This window comes from Solanum lycopersicum, chromosome 4, assembly GCF_036512215.1.
Source record: "Solanum lycopersicum chromosome 4, SLM_r2.1".
Taxonomy (NCBI): Eukaryota; Viridiplantae; Streptophyta; class Magnoliopsida; order Solanales; family Solanaceae; genus Solanum; species Solanum lycopersicum.
This window is the reverse complement of record NC_090803.1, coordinates 7,876,413-7,889,458: the sequence shown is the minus strand read 5'-3', so window position 1 is coordinate 7,889,458 and position 13,046 is coordinate 7,876,413. Positions and strand designations below refer to the sequence as shown.

The window sequence follows — 13,046 nt, the reverse complement described above, 5'->3', positions numbered from 1 at the left end:
TCACCGGCCACTATATATCTATAGCTTTTTGTGGCAATCTTATTGAGTCAACATGACTATCCTTTTTTTTTAATGTATATAGTTGTGACTAAAATGATACATTAGTCACAACAAAAACTATAATTATTTGTATAAATTAGAGTGATTGAGCATTAACAAATATAGTGAACACAGTGTTAATTGATGTATTCTTCACAAATATGCATAATATTAAAATAGTTATAAACTATGATATACTTTCTTAATACATTAATGGATGGAAGAGGCACTAAACATACATAATTATTCATTTTTGGAAGGTGAAGAAACAAAAGAAAATGGGGTAATAATTTCAACAATAGTTCTTTGTTTGGCATTAAAAAGAAAAAAACAAGAAAGCAACATAAAGAATATTTTAAGAAAAAGAATATTGTGTTGTTTAGTTGATTAGTGTTTTCCCTATTTTCTTTTATTATTTTCGATTAAATTTAAATTCACACCAAAAAATTCTAACGACACACCAATCAATTGGCTTAGATATATCCTCTACAATATTTTGCAACACATTTTGTACAATTGGAGAATGTCTATATATTATATCTATATTTCTTTCACTACTATTCCAATCAAAAATATCTTTTTTTTTTTGACGATTGAGAAATCGTTAGTAGAAGGAGCCAATTTAAATTGAAAAATAACGATGATAAACCCTAAATAAATCGAAAGCTAAAGAAAGGGCATGTATGCATAACATAAATGGCAAATGCTAGAGACTATTCTGGAGCAATTTTCCTTTCGGTCTTTATTCGAATTAATCAGAATCCAATACGAAAAAGTTAGAGATTAGGATGTAGTTGCCAAAACAACTATTTTATGGTCTTTAAATACAGTAACTTCATGAAGAAAACAGCAAATAGATGATTGTTACTATGTTTGAAGATTATTATATAATAATTATTTTGGCAACACTATCCTAGTCATTTGTCAGTCAATTTTGTTGACTAAATTATTGTTCATTTTTTTTTATAGTAATATAAAAATGACCATATTTTCGCACAAGTCTTTTTATCAATTAGTGAGAAAAAGAACAAAGAGATAATTGAAAAATTAAATAGACCATTGAAAAGTTGCCTAACTTAAAAGACCCTTTTCTTCTTTTTACATTGGATTATAAATCATTTATGTCCTTTAACCTATAAGTCTACGAAAAATGTTTTTCTAAAAAATAAGTAATTTTTTAATTTATTGTCTTAAAAATATTTATATAGCATCTAGATAAATATTATAAAAAGTCCAAGGGGATATACATTGGAGCACATAGACCGAAGATCTCATTTGTCCTAAAACAAGTATGTAGAGCATTCTGTTGGATTATGGAGAAAATCTCAACCGATTTCGAAAGGTGTCTGAGGATCAGAAGTATGTCACTTATAAAACTTACTTTCTTTACTTCCATCAAGAAAGACGCTTTCCTAATTTTAACAGAACTAATCATTTCTTCAAGAAAAAATATTTGAATAAGTCGAACATGACGATCTGAAAAATAATTTCACCTTATGAAACACTCCCCTAATCCACTAAATACTATGTTAAAATGTAACCCCTAAACAACTTTCAAAATATCTACTCGAAACAAGAGTCTATCGCGGACAATTTCTTGTTCTCTCTACTTCAACAAGGTACGATCAAACTTGTGAAATCACACTAGATATATTATTATCGTTTCACTTCAAATATCTCTTTTCTTTGACATAAAACTTTCTCCAATTATAAATTTCATCACAAAAAAAGAATGTTATAATAATGTACCAAATTTTCTAAATGTGACAAAGCTTAGGACCACCACTAAGCTTGATAAGTCCTTTTTTTCAACTGAGGCCATACTTATAAGACCTAACTACAAGTAACTTAGTAGGGGCCTCCCCTTCTCTAAGCCCTCTCCATCAAGAACTAAAATCCATCAAACAGATACCTGACACTATTAGTAGATCCTTTGTAGAGGTTGACAAGTATTCAATAGTCAATATCTCTTTATAACGATGTTGTTTGTCTGAATATTTTGCATCTATTACACATAATATAACATAATCGATTCCAAAAAAAGCTCGATTGTTATTGTGAAATGTTATTATAGAGGATAGCAATTGACTTCTCCACACCGAGCAGCTCATACAACAAGTTACCTTGCTTGGACTTTTCAAAAAAGTTATTGCACTCGTGTCAGATCTTCAGAGACGAGCACTCAGCAACGTTTTTTAAAAAGTTTGATCTAACATAAGTTACCTGCTACAACATATTAAAATGCACTAATTTTTTACGTTGTCGGTGTATATCTATAGATGTCAAATCCAAGTAGGAAAGTGATTTTGTAGACAGACAGAAAAACACACATGCATTCACTCCCACGTGAAGTGAATATCCTCTCAAAGTCTCTTACCCCATTGTGGAAGATAACACTTGTGGACCTAGTGAAGTTTAAAAGCCATTGAGGAAAAACTTTTGTGCAGCCATAATATATGATTTACATATTAGGATACACTCAATACAATAACATACACAGTATAATTCCGCAAATCGAGTGTGAAAAAAATAGTATGTACATAAAGTCACAAACCTTACCCCTACCAAAACAAGAGGGTGTTTCGTACACCCTCGACTCAAGAAAATAACAAGAGTACAGAAATTAAGATTTACTAAACAAAGCATTCTAAAAAATGAATAGAAACTACAATAAATGCATAACATTAGCGTCAGCTAGCAAGTAAGTACTCAAACTTTAAGAGTACACACCTTCAATTTTGTCTAAACTGACAACTAAAAACTCTGACTCGTCCTCACTATTTCTTGTGGACACCCAACACTAACGTGACATACAAATTTTAATTTAGAGGTGTCTAGATGATCGTTTTGTAAGTAGGAATGTTCAACTGATGGAGTAAAGACAATTTGACGTGTTTAGATGTGCATACTCGAAGTTGGAATGTTTACTTGTCAGCTAAGACCAAGTTCGAGTATTTATTTATGTATTATGACAAGTGACAAGAATAAATAATAACAGAAATAGAAGATTAGGATACACTGAAAAGGTTGCAAAAATATAATAGTAGTACATATCACCTTTCGTATAGATGGCTTTAAATAAAAAATTTGGTGACATTGTTTCACCAAATGTGAACACTTTGAATAAATAGTTGGTGTAGGATACCAAATTCAGCAGATAAATTTTGCTCAAAATAGCAATGAGACATGTTAAAAATTAACATATATGGTGGTAGTTGGAACCACACTAGTGAAGTACCAAATGACAGGTGAAATTTTCCACTTCAAACAAAAACACTGTTGAGTTTAAAATCAAATTTTTTTCAATATTTTCCATAAATTAACATCCACTTTCAAGATATATAGTCCTCACATGCAGTCCTATAGACCACTTAATTAGTGCTACTGATAGTGACATTTTCAAAAAAACTCCCCATTATATATTCTCTTGACCAACCTTAATTTTCTTGAGGCCATTCTACACCCTCTATTTTCACTCAAAGAAAAGGCAAATTTTCAAGAAACTGTGTGTCAACAACCACTTTTAAGAAAGAATGAAGTCATCACCAACTCATTTCTTCTTTAAACATAATAGTATGCTTCTAAGGCTTCTTATATTCATACTAGGCATTTGCTCAATAAACAGAAGTAACCTCTGTTGTGACCAACTTTTTGTCACCCCTTCAAGCTTCTCAGTGATTCAATCATCACTGAAACAGTTAACTATTGAAGGGTGCTTTAGTTTCAAGAATTTCGATCATGTCGCGAAGGATTTCGGCAACAGATATCACTTCCTTCCATCAGCTGTTCTGTATCCGAAATCGGTTTCAGACATATCATCCACTTTAAAACATATTTTTGACATGGGAACAACAACTGACCTAACTGTTGCTGCTAGAGGACATGGTCACTCTCTAGAAGGACAAGCTCAAGCTTACCAGGGAGTAGTGATCAGCATGGAATCGCTTCGAGCACCAGCGATGCGTTTCCACCATGCAGGGGAACTGCCTTTTGTTGATGTCTCTGCTGGAGAGCTTTGGATAAACATCCTGCATGAAAGTCTTAAACTTGAATTAACACCAAAATCTTGGACTGATTATCTTCACCTTACAGTTGGAGGTACTTTGTCGAATGCCGGAATCAGTGGGCAAGCATTCAAACATGGACCTCAGATCAATAATGTCTACCAACTTGAAGTTGTCACTGGTATGTTCATGCACAACAAGTTTATTATGCCCCAGCTCCATAATATCAGCCAGAGTTCTGAGGGAGCATTTGGCCCTGAATTATTTTTACTTTTTTTGTATTCATAGCCAAACAAGCAAACACAACTTCAATTTTTCACTTTTGAAAACAAAACTACTTTTTTCAAATAGTCACAATTTTCAAAGTCTTCCCATTTTTTCTATTTTATACAATAGAGTACCAATCAGCACCTAGAAGTCATATCACTAATTAGTAAAAAAGTGATTACATTGTGGACTTGGACTCAACAAAGTCAGCAACAGAAGCCAATTCTGTTACCACAAAAGTTATCACCTTCTTCTTTTTCTAATTCTGGATACTAACTAAAACTATAGTGGAAAAATCACATCCCTCCATTTCTGTGAGTTGGATTGTTATGTATTATATTGCTGGAGGTTATTAAAAATAATATATTTTTTTTCACAGGTAAAGGAGAGGTGATTACTTGTTCAAAGGAGCAGAATGCTGACCTGTTCTATGGTGTACTAGGAGGACTAGGCCAGTTTGGTATCATCACAAGGGCTAGGATTGCTCTTCAACCAGCACCTAAAAAGGTAATTTTCCTGACTCCTAATATCAAAGAAGTTTAACGTTAATCTGAACAAGATTTAAGGAGGAAAAAACAGGGGAAAAAGCCAGAAATTTCTACTAAATCCAATTGTTAACAGGTCAAGTGGATCAGAGTGCTGTATTCAGATTTCTCAACATTTTCCAATGATCAAGAACAGTTGATATCATCCAAGGATTCTTTCGACTATGTAGAAGGATTTGTCATTATCAATAAAACAGGATTGCTGAACAACTGGAGGTCTACTTTCAATCCTAAAGATCCACTTCTAGCCACAAAGTTCAGTTCAGAAGGAAAAGTTCTCTACTGCCTAGAAGTTGCCAAATACTTCAATCCAGAAGAGACACCTAATACTGATCAGGTAAGCTATTTTCTAAAGTCAAGTTTATTAAGCTTCTATCTTATGACAACCTTACACAGTGTTCACCTAAACATGTCAACATCTTGACTGTTGTTTTCTTTATACTACAGAATATCGATGTCCTCTTATCTAAGTTGAGTTATATCAAATCCACGCTTTTCCAATCAGAAGTCTCCTACGTGGAGTTCCTTGACAGAGTCCACGTGTCTGAGATGAAACTCCAAGAGAAGGGGTTATGGGATGTCCCTCATCCATGGCTAAACCTTTTAATTCCAAAGAGCAGGATTCATGACTTTGCACAAGAAGTTTTTGGGAAGATTCTTACTGACACTAGCCATGGGCCTATACTCATTTACCCAGTCAACAAATCAAAGTACGGAAATCATTATCACTCGAATAATCTTCTTACAGGATGTATGCGTCTTCCTAACATGATGTATGATCACTTTGTGTTGCAGGTGGATAAAAGGAACATCAATGGTTACACCTGAAGAAGATGTCATGTATTTAATAGCATTTCTATCTTCTGCCATGCCATCTTCAACAGGAAAGGATGGACTAGAACATATTCTAAATAAGAACAAGAAGATACTGAACTTTTGCAATAAAGCACACATTGGAATGAAACAGTATTTGCCACACTACACAACACAGGAAGACTGGAAAGTTCACTTTGGCCCTCGATGGGAAACATTTGCTAGGAGGAAATCCACTTATGACCCTTTGTCTATCTTAGCTCCTGGACACAGAATTTTTGAAAGAGCATCACTCCTTAAACAATATTAACTTCTTCCAATAAAATAAATAGCTATATAGAGTTCTTTACATAGATCTATGGTTATAATGCTCCACAACGTACACATGTAACAAAGTTGATGCATTTTAGTATTCTTTTTCAGAAAGAACTATCTTTGTACATTGAATACCTGAAAACTGGCAACAACTTGATGCTTGTGCTTAGGGGATTTGATTAAAGATTCAGTAAGATTTTACTCACGGTTGACATTTTAATTTTGCATAATGGATTTTAATATGGAATTTGAATCTCCAACACAACAAGATACATCAAACCGGGATGTGCACAAAGGAGAAACAATAGATTGACAAATAAGCATGTTGCTAAAAAGATCCACCGAGCTATAATTAATTTCATACATGGGGATATGATTTATTTCATAAAGAACCATAAGACACATAAGGGAACATTCAATCAACAGAAGCAGAACTGAGAGTTTAAGAGTGCCAGTAAAACTGGACAACACCTTGAAAGTCCACCTTAAGTTGTACCATGGTTAGATCTATTTCTTTGCAGGTTCTGTCCAGCCAAGGCCTGGTCGAGTAATGCTTTCACGTTGCCCTTCATAGTCCCACGCATCACGAATAGAAGCTTCAAAGTCAGTGGTATCAGCTGCCACAGGAAGAACACTATTTAAATCGTCTCTTGCTCCTAGACCTCCGGCTCTTATTACATCATCCATAGTGATATCCGCCTCCATGTTTACATCACCATGAGATTTCTCATGTGCTGGGGCCACATAAGCTGCGACATTTTTACCACCTTGACCTTCATTCACTTCAGATGTCTCTTTCACAGAAGCCTGCTGCATTTTTCTATAGGACTCAATGCCCTCACTCTTAGCTGCAGCTAAAGATGTGTCATGTCAAGGGAAGGACATCATTTATTTTTTGCAGCATTTGGAATTGATTAAGATCAGACACAACTTATTATCATCTAATTGGACAACTGCTAAGTTTGAGAACACCTCAAATACATCTATCGACGAGAAGATTCATGAAAAGATAAAACATTTTAGTTGTGATATCTACCCTAGGAGACAGTGAGTTAGAGCTCTTTCTTCGACAAAAAGAGAATGATCCCCTTTTTATTTGTTCCTTCCTTCGCAAAAAGAAAGATGGTAAAATACTAAATTTAGGATGCACTAAATCCTTATATCTTCAAGGCAGCTGGTATAGCCTTAAGATCCCTCACTTTTTCCTTCAGAAAACATCTTATCCAACTACGAACTGTGGAACTTCTCAGATTAATTTTTTGATCAAGATATCACTAGTTGGTCAAAATTCAGCATATATTAATAGTAACCACCAGAAAATCAAATGACTAAGACATCTTCCTTTTTTGATGGATCAAATGACAAAAATATCTTCTTCTTTTTTGATGGATCAAATGACAAAGACATCTTGTTGGGATAATACATTCAAGAACATAAGAGTAATGAATTTTTGATGACCAACTGAGTAATGAATTTTCGAGTAACTCAAGGGTCATATAGACAAATACTGATGTAGGGAGAAGAATTCCCACAACAGATCGAACAGAAACCCTCTTCTCCCTTACAGTAATGTGCCTTGATCAACTCTTGGGAAGGAGTTATTAACTTCTGCAGGGCATTATTTACTCTTGCCAAAGAGAACATTTTGTCAGTTTCCTAACCAAGTAGATGTTGAATCCATCCCATTGTTTTAGTCAACTTTAGCTATTCAATTGGTACAAGCAATTGTTAAAAAGGAATAGTAATTGGAGTTGAAAAGAAAAGATTTGGTAGTTGGCAAATTGGTAAGATTTGCAATCATTTTTGACTTTGCTATGTTTACATATGTCATTAGTGACATAGGTATGGTTTTATCCTTCTATAAATAGAGCATTCTTGCTCATTTGTAGTGTACACCAAGTTAGAGAGAAAACCCATTTTGAGAGCAAAGTGAGGTATTCCATAGACTATAGAAGAAAATAGTCTGTGAAGAAAAATAGAGTGTGAGCGATATTTTAGTAAGACGGAAACCAAAAGAGTGTTGTTCCTTTAGAGTGTGTAGTAGTCACTTTGAGTGTTGTATTCGTGACTACACAGTGTAAAATTCCTTACTATAGTAATATCAGTTGCTCCTCTTGGCCCGTGGTTTTTTCCCTTATTCAGAAGGGTTTCCACGTAAAATTCTTGGTGTCGTTATTTTCTCATTTTATTTCCATTACTTTTACCATATATACTTTTGTGCTTGTCCGCGTTTTCCTAACAGTAGATACATCATCTCCTGCTAAGCAGAGGACGTCACCTAATCTTATTGATGATCATTCTGATGCAGCGACGCCAGTGTGTTTTGCAACAGCCTTCCGCCCTTAATTTTATGGTGATGCTTTTCATTCTCAGAAAGTGAGGAGTTTTTGCAAGATATTGAAATGTCCTTCTGTGTTTTGAGGATACCCCCTGCTCTAGAAAACTGGTATACTTAAGTTTAAGCAAGTCCTGCACCTTAAATTCCACACAGCCCATCAACGGTAATATCTATCTACTTAGCCTTGAGGAATGTTCAAGTTTGATTTTTCATATTGCCTATCCAATTTTTTGGGCTCCGATAATCCACCACATTGTTTCCACCTTATTATTTTTGATAACCAACATCCTTAAACTATTTTCTGATCAATATTGCATCCTTTTAACTATTTGGTTAGCTTCTTCCAATGATATACTTTTATGTAAACCCCTAATTAAACTCTTTCAGACACCAAAAGACATACAATTCTATAACCTGTGGGAAATTTAAAAAGCAACAAACCTACACATAATTAATTGTTTTCAGAACAAACAGAAATATTGTTACAAGATCAGGTTTACGTGATGGGCAGAAATGGAGACCTAATAACAAGCTGAAATACCTTGTGAAGCTCCAACAGTATCGTGGTCCATGCTGCGTAAATTAAAACAGAAGTTAAGATTTCCGCTAGCAAGTACCTTCACCACTTAAGATTTCCACTCACAAGTACCTTCACCAGCTCAAAGCCCCTCGACAAGAACTTTCAAAAACCCTGTAACAGCAGCAGCATCTATTCTTATCCAAGGACAAGAAACCACGAACATACTACAAAATGAGAGTATAAACTAAACAGCAAGCAAATGAGGAAGAGAAGAGAAATACACTTATCAATATTTGTCAGATCAAGACTCAGTTTTGAAACCAAATGATTGTTGTTACTGCATACCATTACTCGTGCTTATTTTCCCCACTCAACCAAGACACATCGAATACCTAATACGCAATCTACCAAAAGAATTTCCAGTCATTTCTTGAACTAGTTACCAGTCTTGCTACCTTTACTTTCTATTCTTATATCATCAGTCACTAACAGACACAAAAAGGAGAGCAGAAGCAAGCTAGCATTTTGGTTATGGATATTTGTATTAAAATTCCGTTGAATATGTTTATACTATTAATTTAAAACCCTATAACTTAAGTCTCTAGTCTCAAACATATAAATTTCGAATCTCGACTCCGCCTCTGAAGGCAAAGAACTATCAATTCACTCCAATCCTTTCAACAAAAACTTGCTTGTACCAACTGGAGAAGTTTTTATACTCTATAGTACCCTTTAAAACATTTTGGGTCAATATATCCTTCTAATTCTCATTTTGTCTTCTTTTCCTTTTTTACTTTTTTAGGGGAATGATTAGTGGAGTTAGCACTAACTCGTGTGCACCTTGACTTATTTACTGGCAGCCAATTTGACTTGAGCACCAAGTCTAGAGCAGATGGGATCATACTGAGTGTTGTGGCTAGGACCAGGGGCGGAGCTAGAGGGACGAAATGGGTTCCTAATTCATTAAGGTCCAACAGAACATTATGTATGCATCATATATGTTGAACTTGAATCCCTTACGAAAATCCAGCCTCCGCTACTAGCTAGGAATCAAACAAAGACTCCTCAAGTAGTTACTCCTATGCCTCAACCACACAGCTGCAGATCATGGACTTCAATCTTGAGTTTGTTATTAACCCTCTTTACATTGGTAAACATACATCCATCTAGAAAGACCAACGCACATATATATTACATATTCAAGACAAAGACTGCACTTTTATTATTTATCTTTCAAAATAAGTTCAGTCATTTCAAAACACCAACTTCCTCTTCATCCCTCCTCCACCAATAATAAGCACTTTTTGCAAGAATTAGTCTTAAACCTTCATCTAGAAAGAGAAGGTGAAAACATAGCTAGAACCAACAACAACATACCCAGTGTAATCCCACAAGTGGGATTTGGGGAGAGTGGAATGTACACAGCCATGGATCAGTGATAATCAGCAATCATTCTCTAGGTTTCATCATGAACCTAATTGGTTATCTTAGATTGTTGGGGAATAATGAAAAATATTTCACAATAATAATAATATAATATTATTTAGCAGAATAGTAGTCCTGGAGATAAGATGAAAATTACTACGATGATATGTTAATAATAGTGCAGAAAATTAGTACTTAAGTAGTGTTAGGCATTGTCCTAAGAAACTATTTCAGCGGTGTGAAATATTTCCCGGGATTAACCAAGTCTTCCATATTTAAATAGAGGATACAGGAATCAACAAATTAATTTACAAATTAACCATCAACCAAAATAAGTAAAACTAAGATGGAAGAGGGGAATGAGTGATTGTAAACAAAGGAAAAATACTGATATATTGTTATGTATTGCAGATGGTTTGAGGGACTATTTATAGTGGAAGGAACATATTTGCACATGACAAGTGTTAAGACACTTGTCTTCCAACAACAACAACAAATGCCACTAATAGTTAGTAAGCACAAGACAAGTAGATCATTTTTTTTAATGACAAGGAAACCTGCGGCTGCTACCCTTTGCGTGCTCACAGGGTAAAAACCCCGCTCCTATGCAATAGATTTGAAAAGTGACAAGTGTTAAAACCTTTCAAATAACACTACAATTCCCCACTATTTCAAAGATTTAATGAGAAAAGATATACAAAATGCAATAGGCCATGGCGTGTTTGAATGTATTCATAAGAGCTCTAAAGACTAGGCCAAAGTCTCATAGGAGTGGCCACTCCACTTCTCATATAGGTGAATTCATCAAATCTAAACTGCTTTAAATACACCATTTTTAATTAAGGACTATGAATTCATTAAGAGTTAATAACTCATTCCTCATTTTTAATAGCAGTTCAAGCACTCTCAGTTAGTGTGCAGTGTCAATACTGACTTGTTATTACCCATATGAACCTACTTCATGGGATCTCGATCAATTAGGTTGGGTTACCATCTCTATTGACAATCAGTTGGCCTTAAAACCCATCTCAATAGATCTGAAAAATTAATTTTCTTTCCACAGGTTTAGTCAGTGAATTGGACAAATTCAATTCTAACTTCATATAATCAATTGTAATTATTCCATCTCTCAGCAGGTGCTTAACTACATCATGCCTCAATTTCATGTGTCGGCTCTTACAATATAAGATTTATTCTTCGCAGTAGCAATTGTGGCTTGACAATCACGGTGTATAAACACTGGAGGCAATTCATCCTTTATTAAAAGGATATTTGCTAAGAAATTTCTTAGTCATTCAGACTCAGAACCAACCATCTCCAAAGCTACAAACGACTCCGAAAGGCACCAAACCCATTGCATTTTGCCCGGAAAATCCAGGAAGTTATATTTTTTTTTATATTAAATCTTTGAAATAGTGAGGAATTGTAGTGTGATTTGAATGATTGTAACACCTGTCACTTTTCAAATGATCCACTTGTTTTGTACTTACTAACTATTAGTGGCATTTGTTGTTATTGTTGGAAGACAAGTGTCTTAACACTTGTCATGTGCAAATATGTTCCTTTCCACTATAGATAGTCCCTCAAAATAATCAGCAATACATAACAATATATCAATATCCTTTCTTTTGTTTTCAATCACTCGTTCCCCTTTCCCATCTTAGTTTTAGTTATTTTAATTAATGTGTCAATTTATTTCCCCCAATAATAACTTGTTGATGTTAATTAGTTTATTGATTCGTGTCTCCTCTATCTAAATAGGGAAGGCTTGCTTTATTTAGAGAAATATTTCCGCTGAAATAGTTTCTTAGGACAATGCCCAACACCACTATTTTGCTAAATAATATTATATTATTATTATTGTGAAATATTTTTCATTATTTCCCAACAATTCCAATTATGTCAAATTGTAAATCTCAAACCTCACTCCTACCTTGCGAAGGTAGAGAGGTTCTTCCAACAATAGACCCTCAGCTCACGTAAAACATATAAAAACAAGTACGTAAAGCAAATACAATAGCGCGCAGATACCATGCTGAAAACAACAAAGAAGAGAAACATAGCCAAAAAACAAAATAATAAGCAAACACATCAGGTAATACTAAAATCAAAGAATAAAATCTTAGCTAGAACCATCACAAGAAAACAAGTCATCCATTGAGAAATACTCAAAAATAAGCAGCAAGCACTAAAAAGAACCAATCTTTTTCAAGAAAAATCCAATCTTGCGTATGTTTGTGCATCTGTTGATTAATAAAACATAATATCAATGTATCCTTAAAATTAGATATTAAAAGGGGTTAGCAGACTGACCAAAATGAAGAAAATAAGCAAAAGGGTATCTGCAATATCAACTATTCTGCTATTCTGCCGCACTCTGTTATGGGATTCTTGAATGTGATTTTTGTTTATGAGGGTGTTGAGTGGAGTTGACAGTGCAAAATATACGTGTAGTAGAGGAAGAGAGAACACGCATCTTTGTCGTTTTTCAATGCTGCCAACTTATGAATTGAAATTCTAGCAAAAGTTGCCCCAATGGCCCAATCTTGATTTGTGCACATTTTAGTGGCCCAAGTGTTTGGTGTCTTTTCATACTCTAAATGGAATTTTTTTTTTGTTTCAAGAAAATTGGAAGAAATCTCATTACGTAAGATATATAGATCAAAATTAGACGTAATTTATTTTAGATAAATATTATTTAAGTTAACTTGTAATATACATAACAAATTTTGCTGGTCTCCTTCTCATTTTGTTTGCCACTCTCCTATGTATTTGATAGA

The 13,046-nt window shown here is 34.3% G+C and overlaps 2 protein-coding genes and 1 long non-coding RNA gene across 12 annotated transcripts; 2 read left to right on the top strand and 1 right to left on the bottom strand.

Moving 5' to 3' along the window:
- The first annotated feature begins 3,572 nt into the window (after nucleotides 1-3,572).
- Nucleotides 3,573-5,978, top strand: CKX5 (cytokinin oxidase/dehydrogenase-like 5). Its single transcript, NM_001257978.1, has 5 exons — nucleotides 3,573-4,224; nucleotides 4,690-4,817; nucleotides 4,932-5,192; nucleotides 5,303-5,565; nucleotides 5,651-5,978. The coding sequence occupies exons 1-5, from the start codon at nucleotides 3,573-3,575 to the stop codon at nucleotides 5,976-5,978; spliced, it is 1,632 nt and encodes a 543-aa protein (NP_001244907.1).
- Nucleotides 5,979-6,270: 292 nt separating this feature from the next.
- LOC101258357 (uncharacterized) lies at nucleotides 6,271-12,801 on the bottom strand. 10 transcript variants are annotated; one of them, XM_069297051.1, is made up of 4 exons: nucleotides 12,580-12,743; nucleotides 8,971-9,065; nucleotides 8,863-8,894; nucleotides 6,271-6,831 (listed from the first exon to the last, which is right to left on the bottom strand). In XM_069297051.1, the coding sequence occupies exons 3-4, from the start codon at nucleotides 8,891-8,893 to the stop codon at nucleotides 6,491-6,493; spliced, it is 372 nt and encodes a 123-aa protein (XP_069153152.1). In that variant the 5' UTR covers nucleotide 8,894; nucleotides 8,971-9,065; nucleotides 12,580-12,743; the 3' UTR covers nucleotides 6,271-6,490. The 10 variants fall into 10 exon arrangements, with proteins under 10 accessions (XP_069153152.1, XP_025886419.1, XP_010319163.1 ...); XM_026030634.2 differs by having other exon boundaries at nucleotides 6,271-6,837; nucleotides 12,580-12,725; XM_010320861.4 differs by having other exon boundaries at nucleotides 6,271-6,837; nucleotides 8,971-9,012; nucleotides 12,580-12,718.
- LOC112941335 (uncharacterized) lies at nucleotides 7,874-10,651 on the top strand. Its single transcript, XR_003246436.2, has 2 exons — nucleotides 7,874-8,484; nucleotides 9,644-10,651. It is a non-coding gene; the product is annotated as an uncharacterized lncRNA (long non-coding RNA).
- Nucleotides 12,802-13,046: the final 245 nt, after the last annotated feature.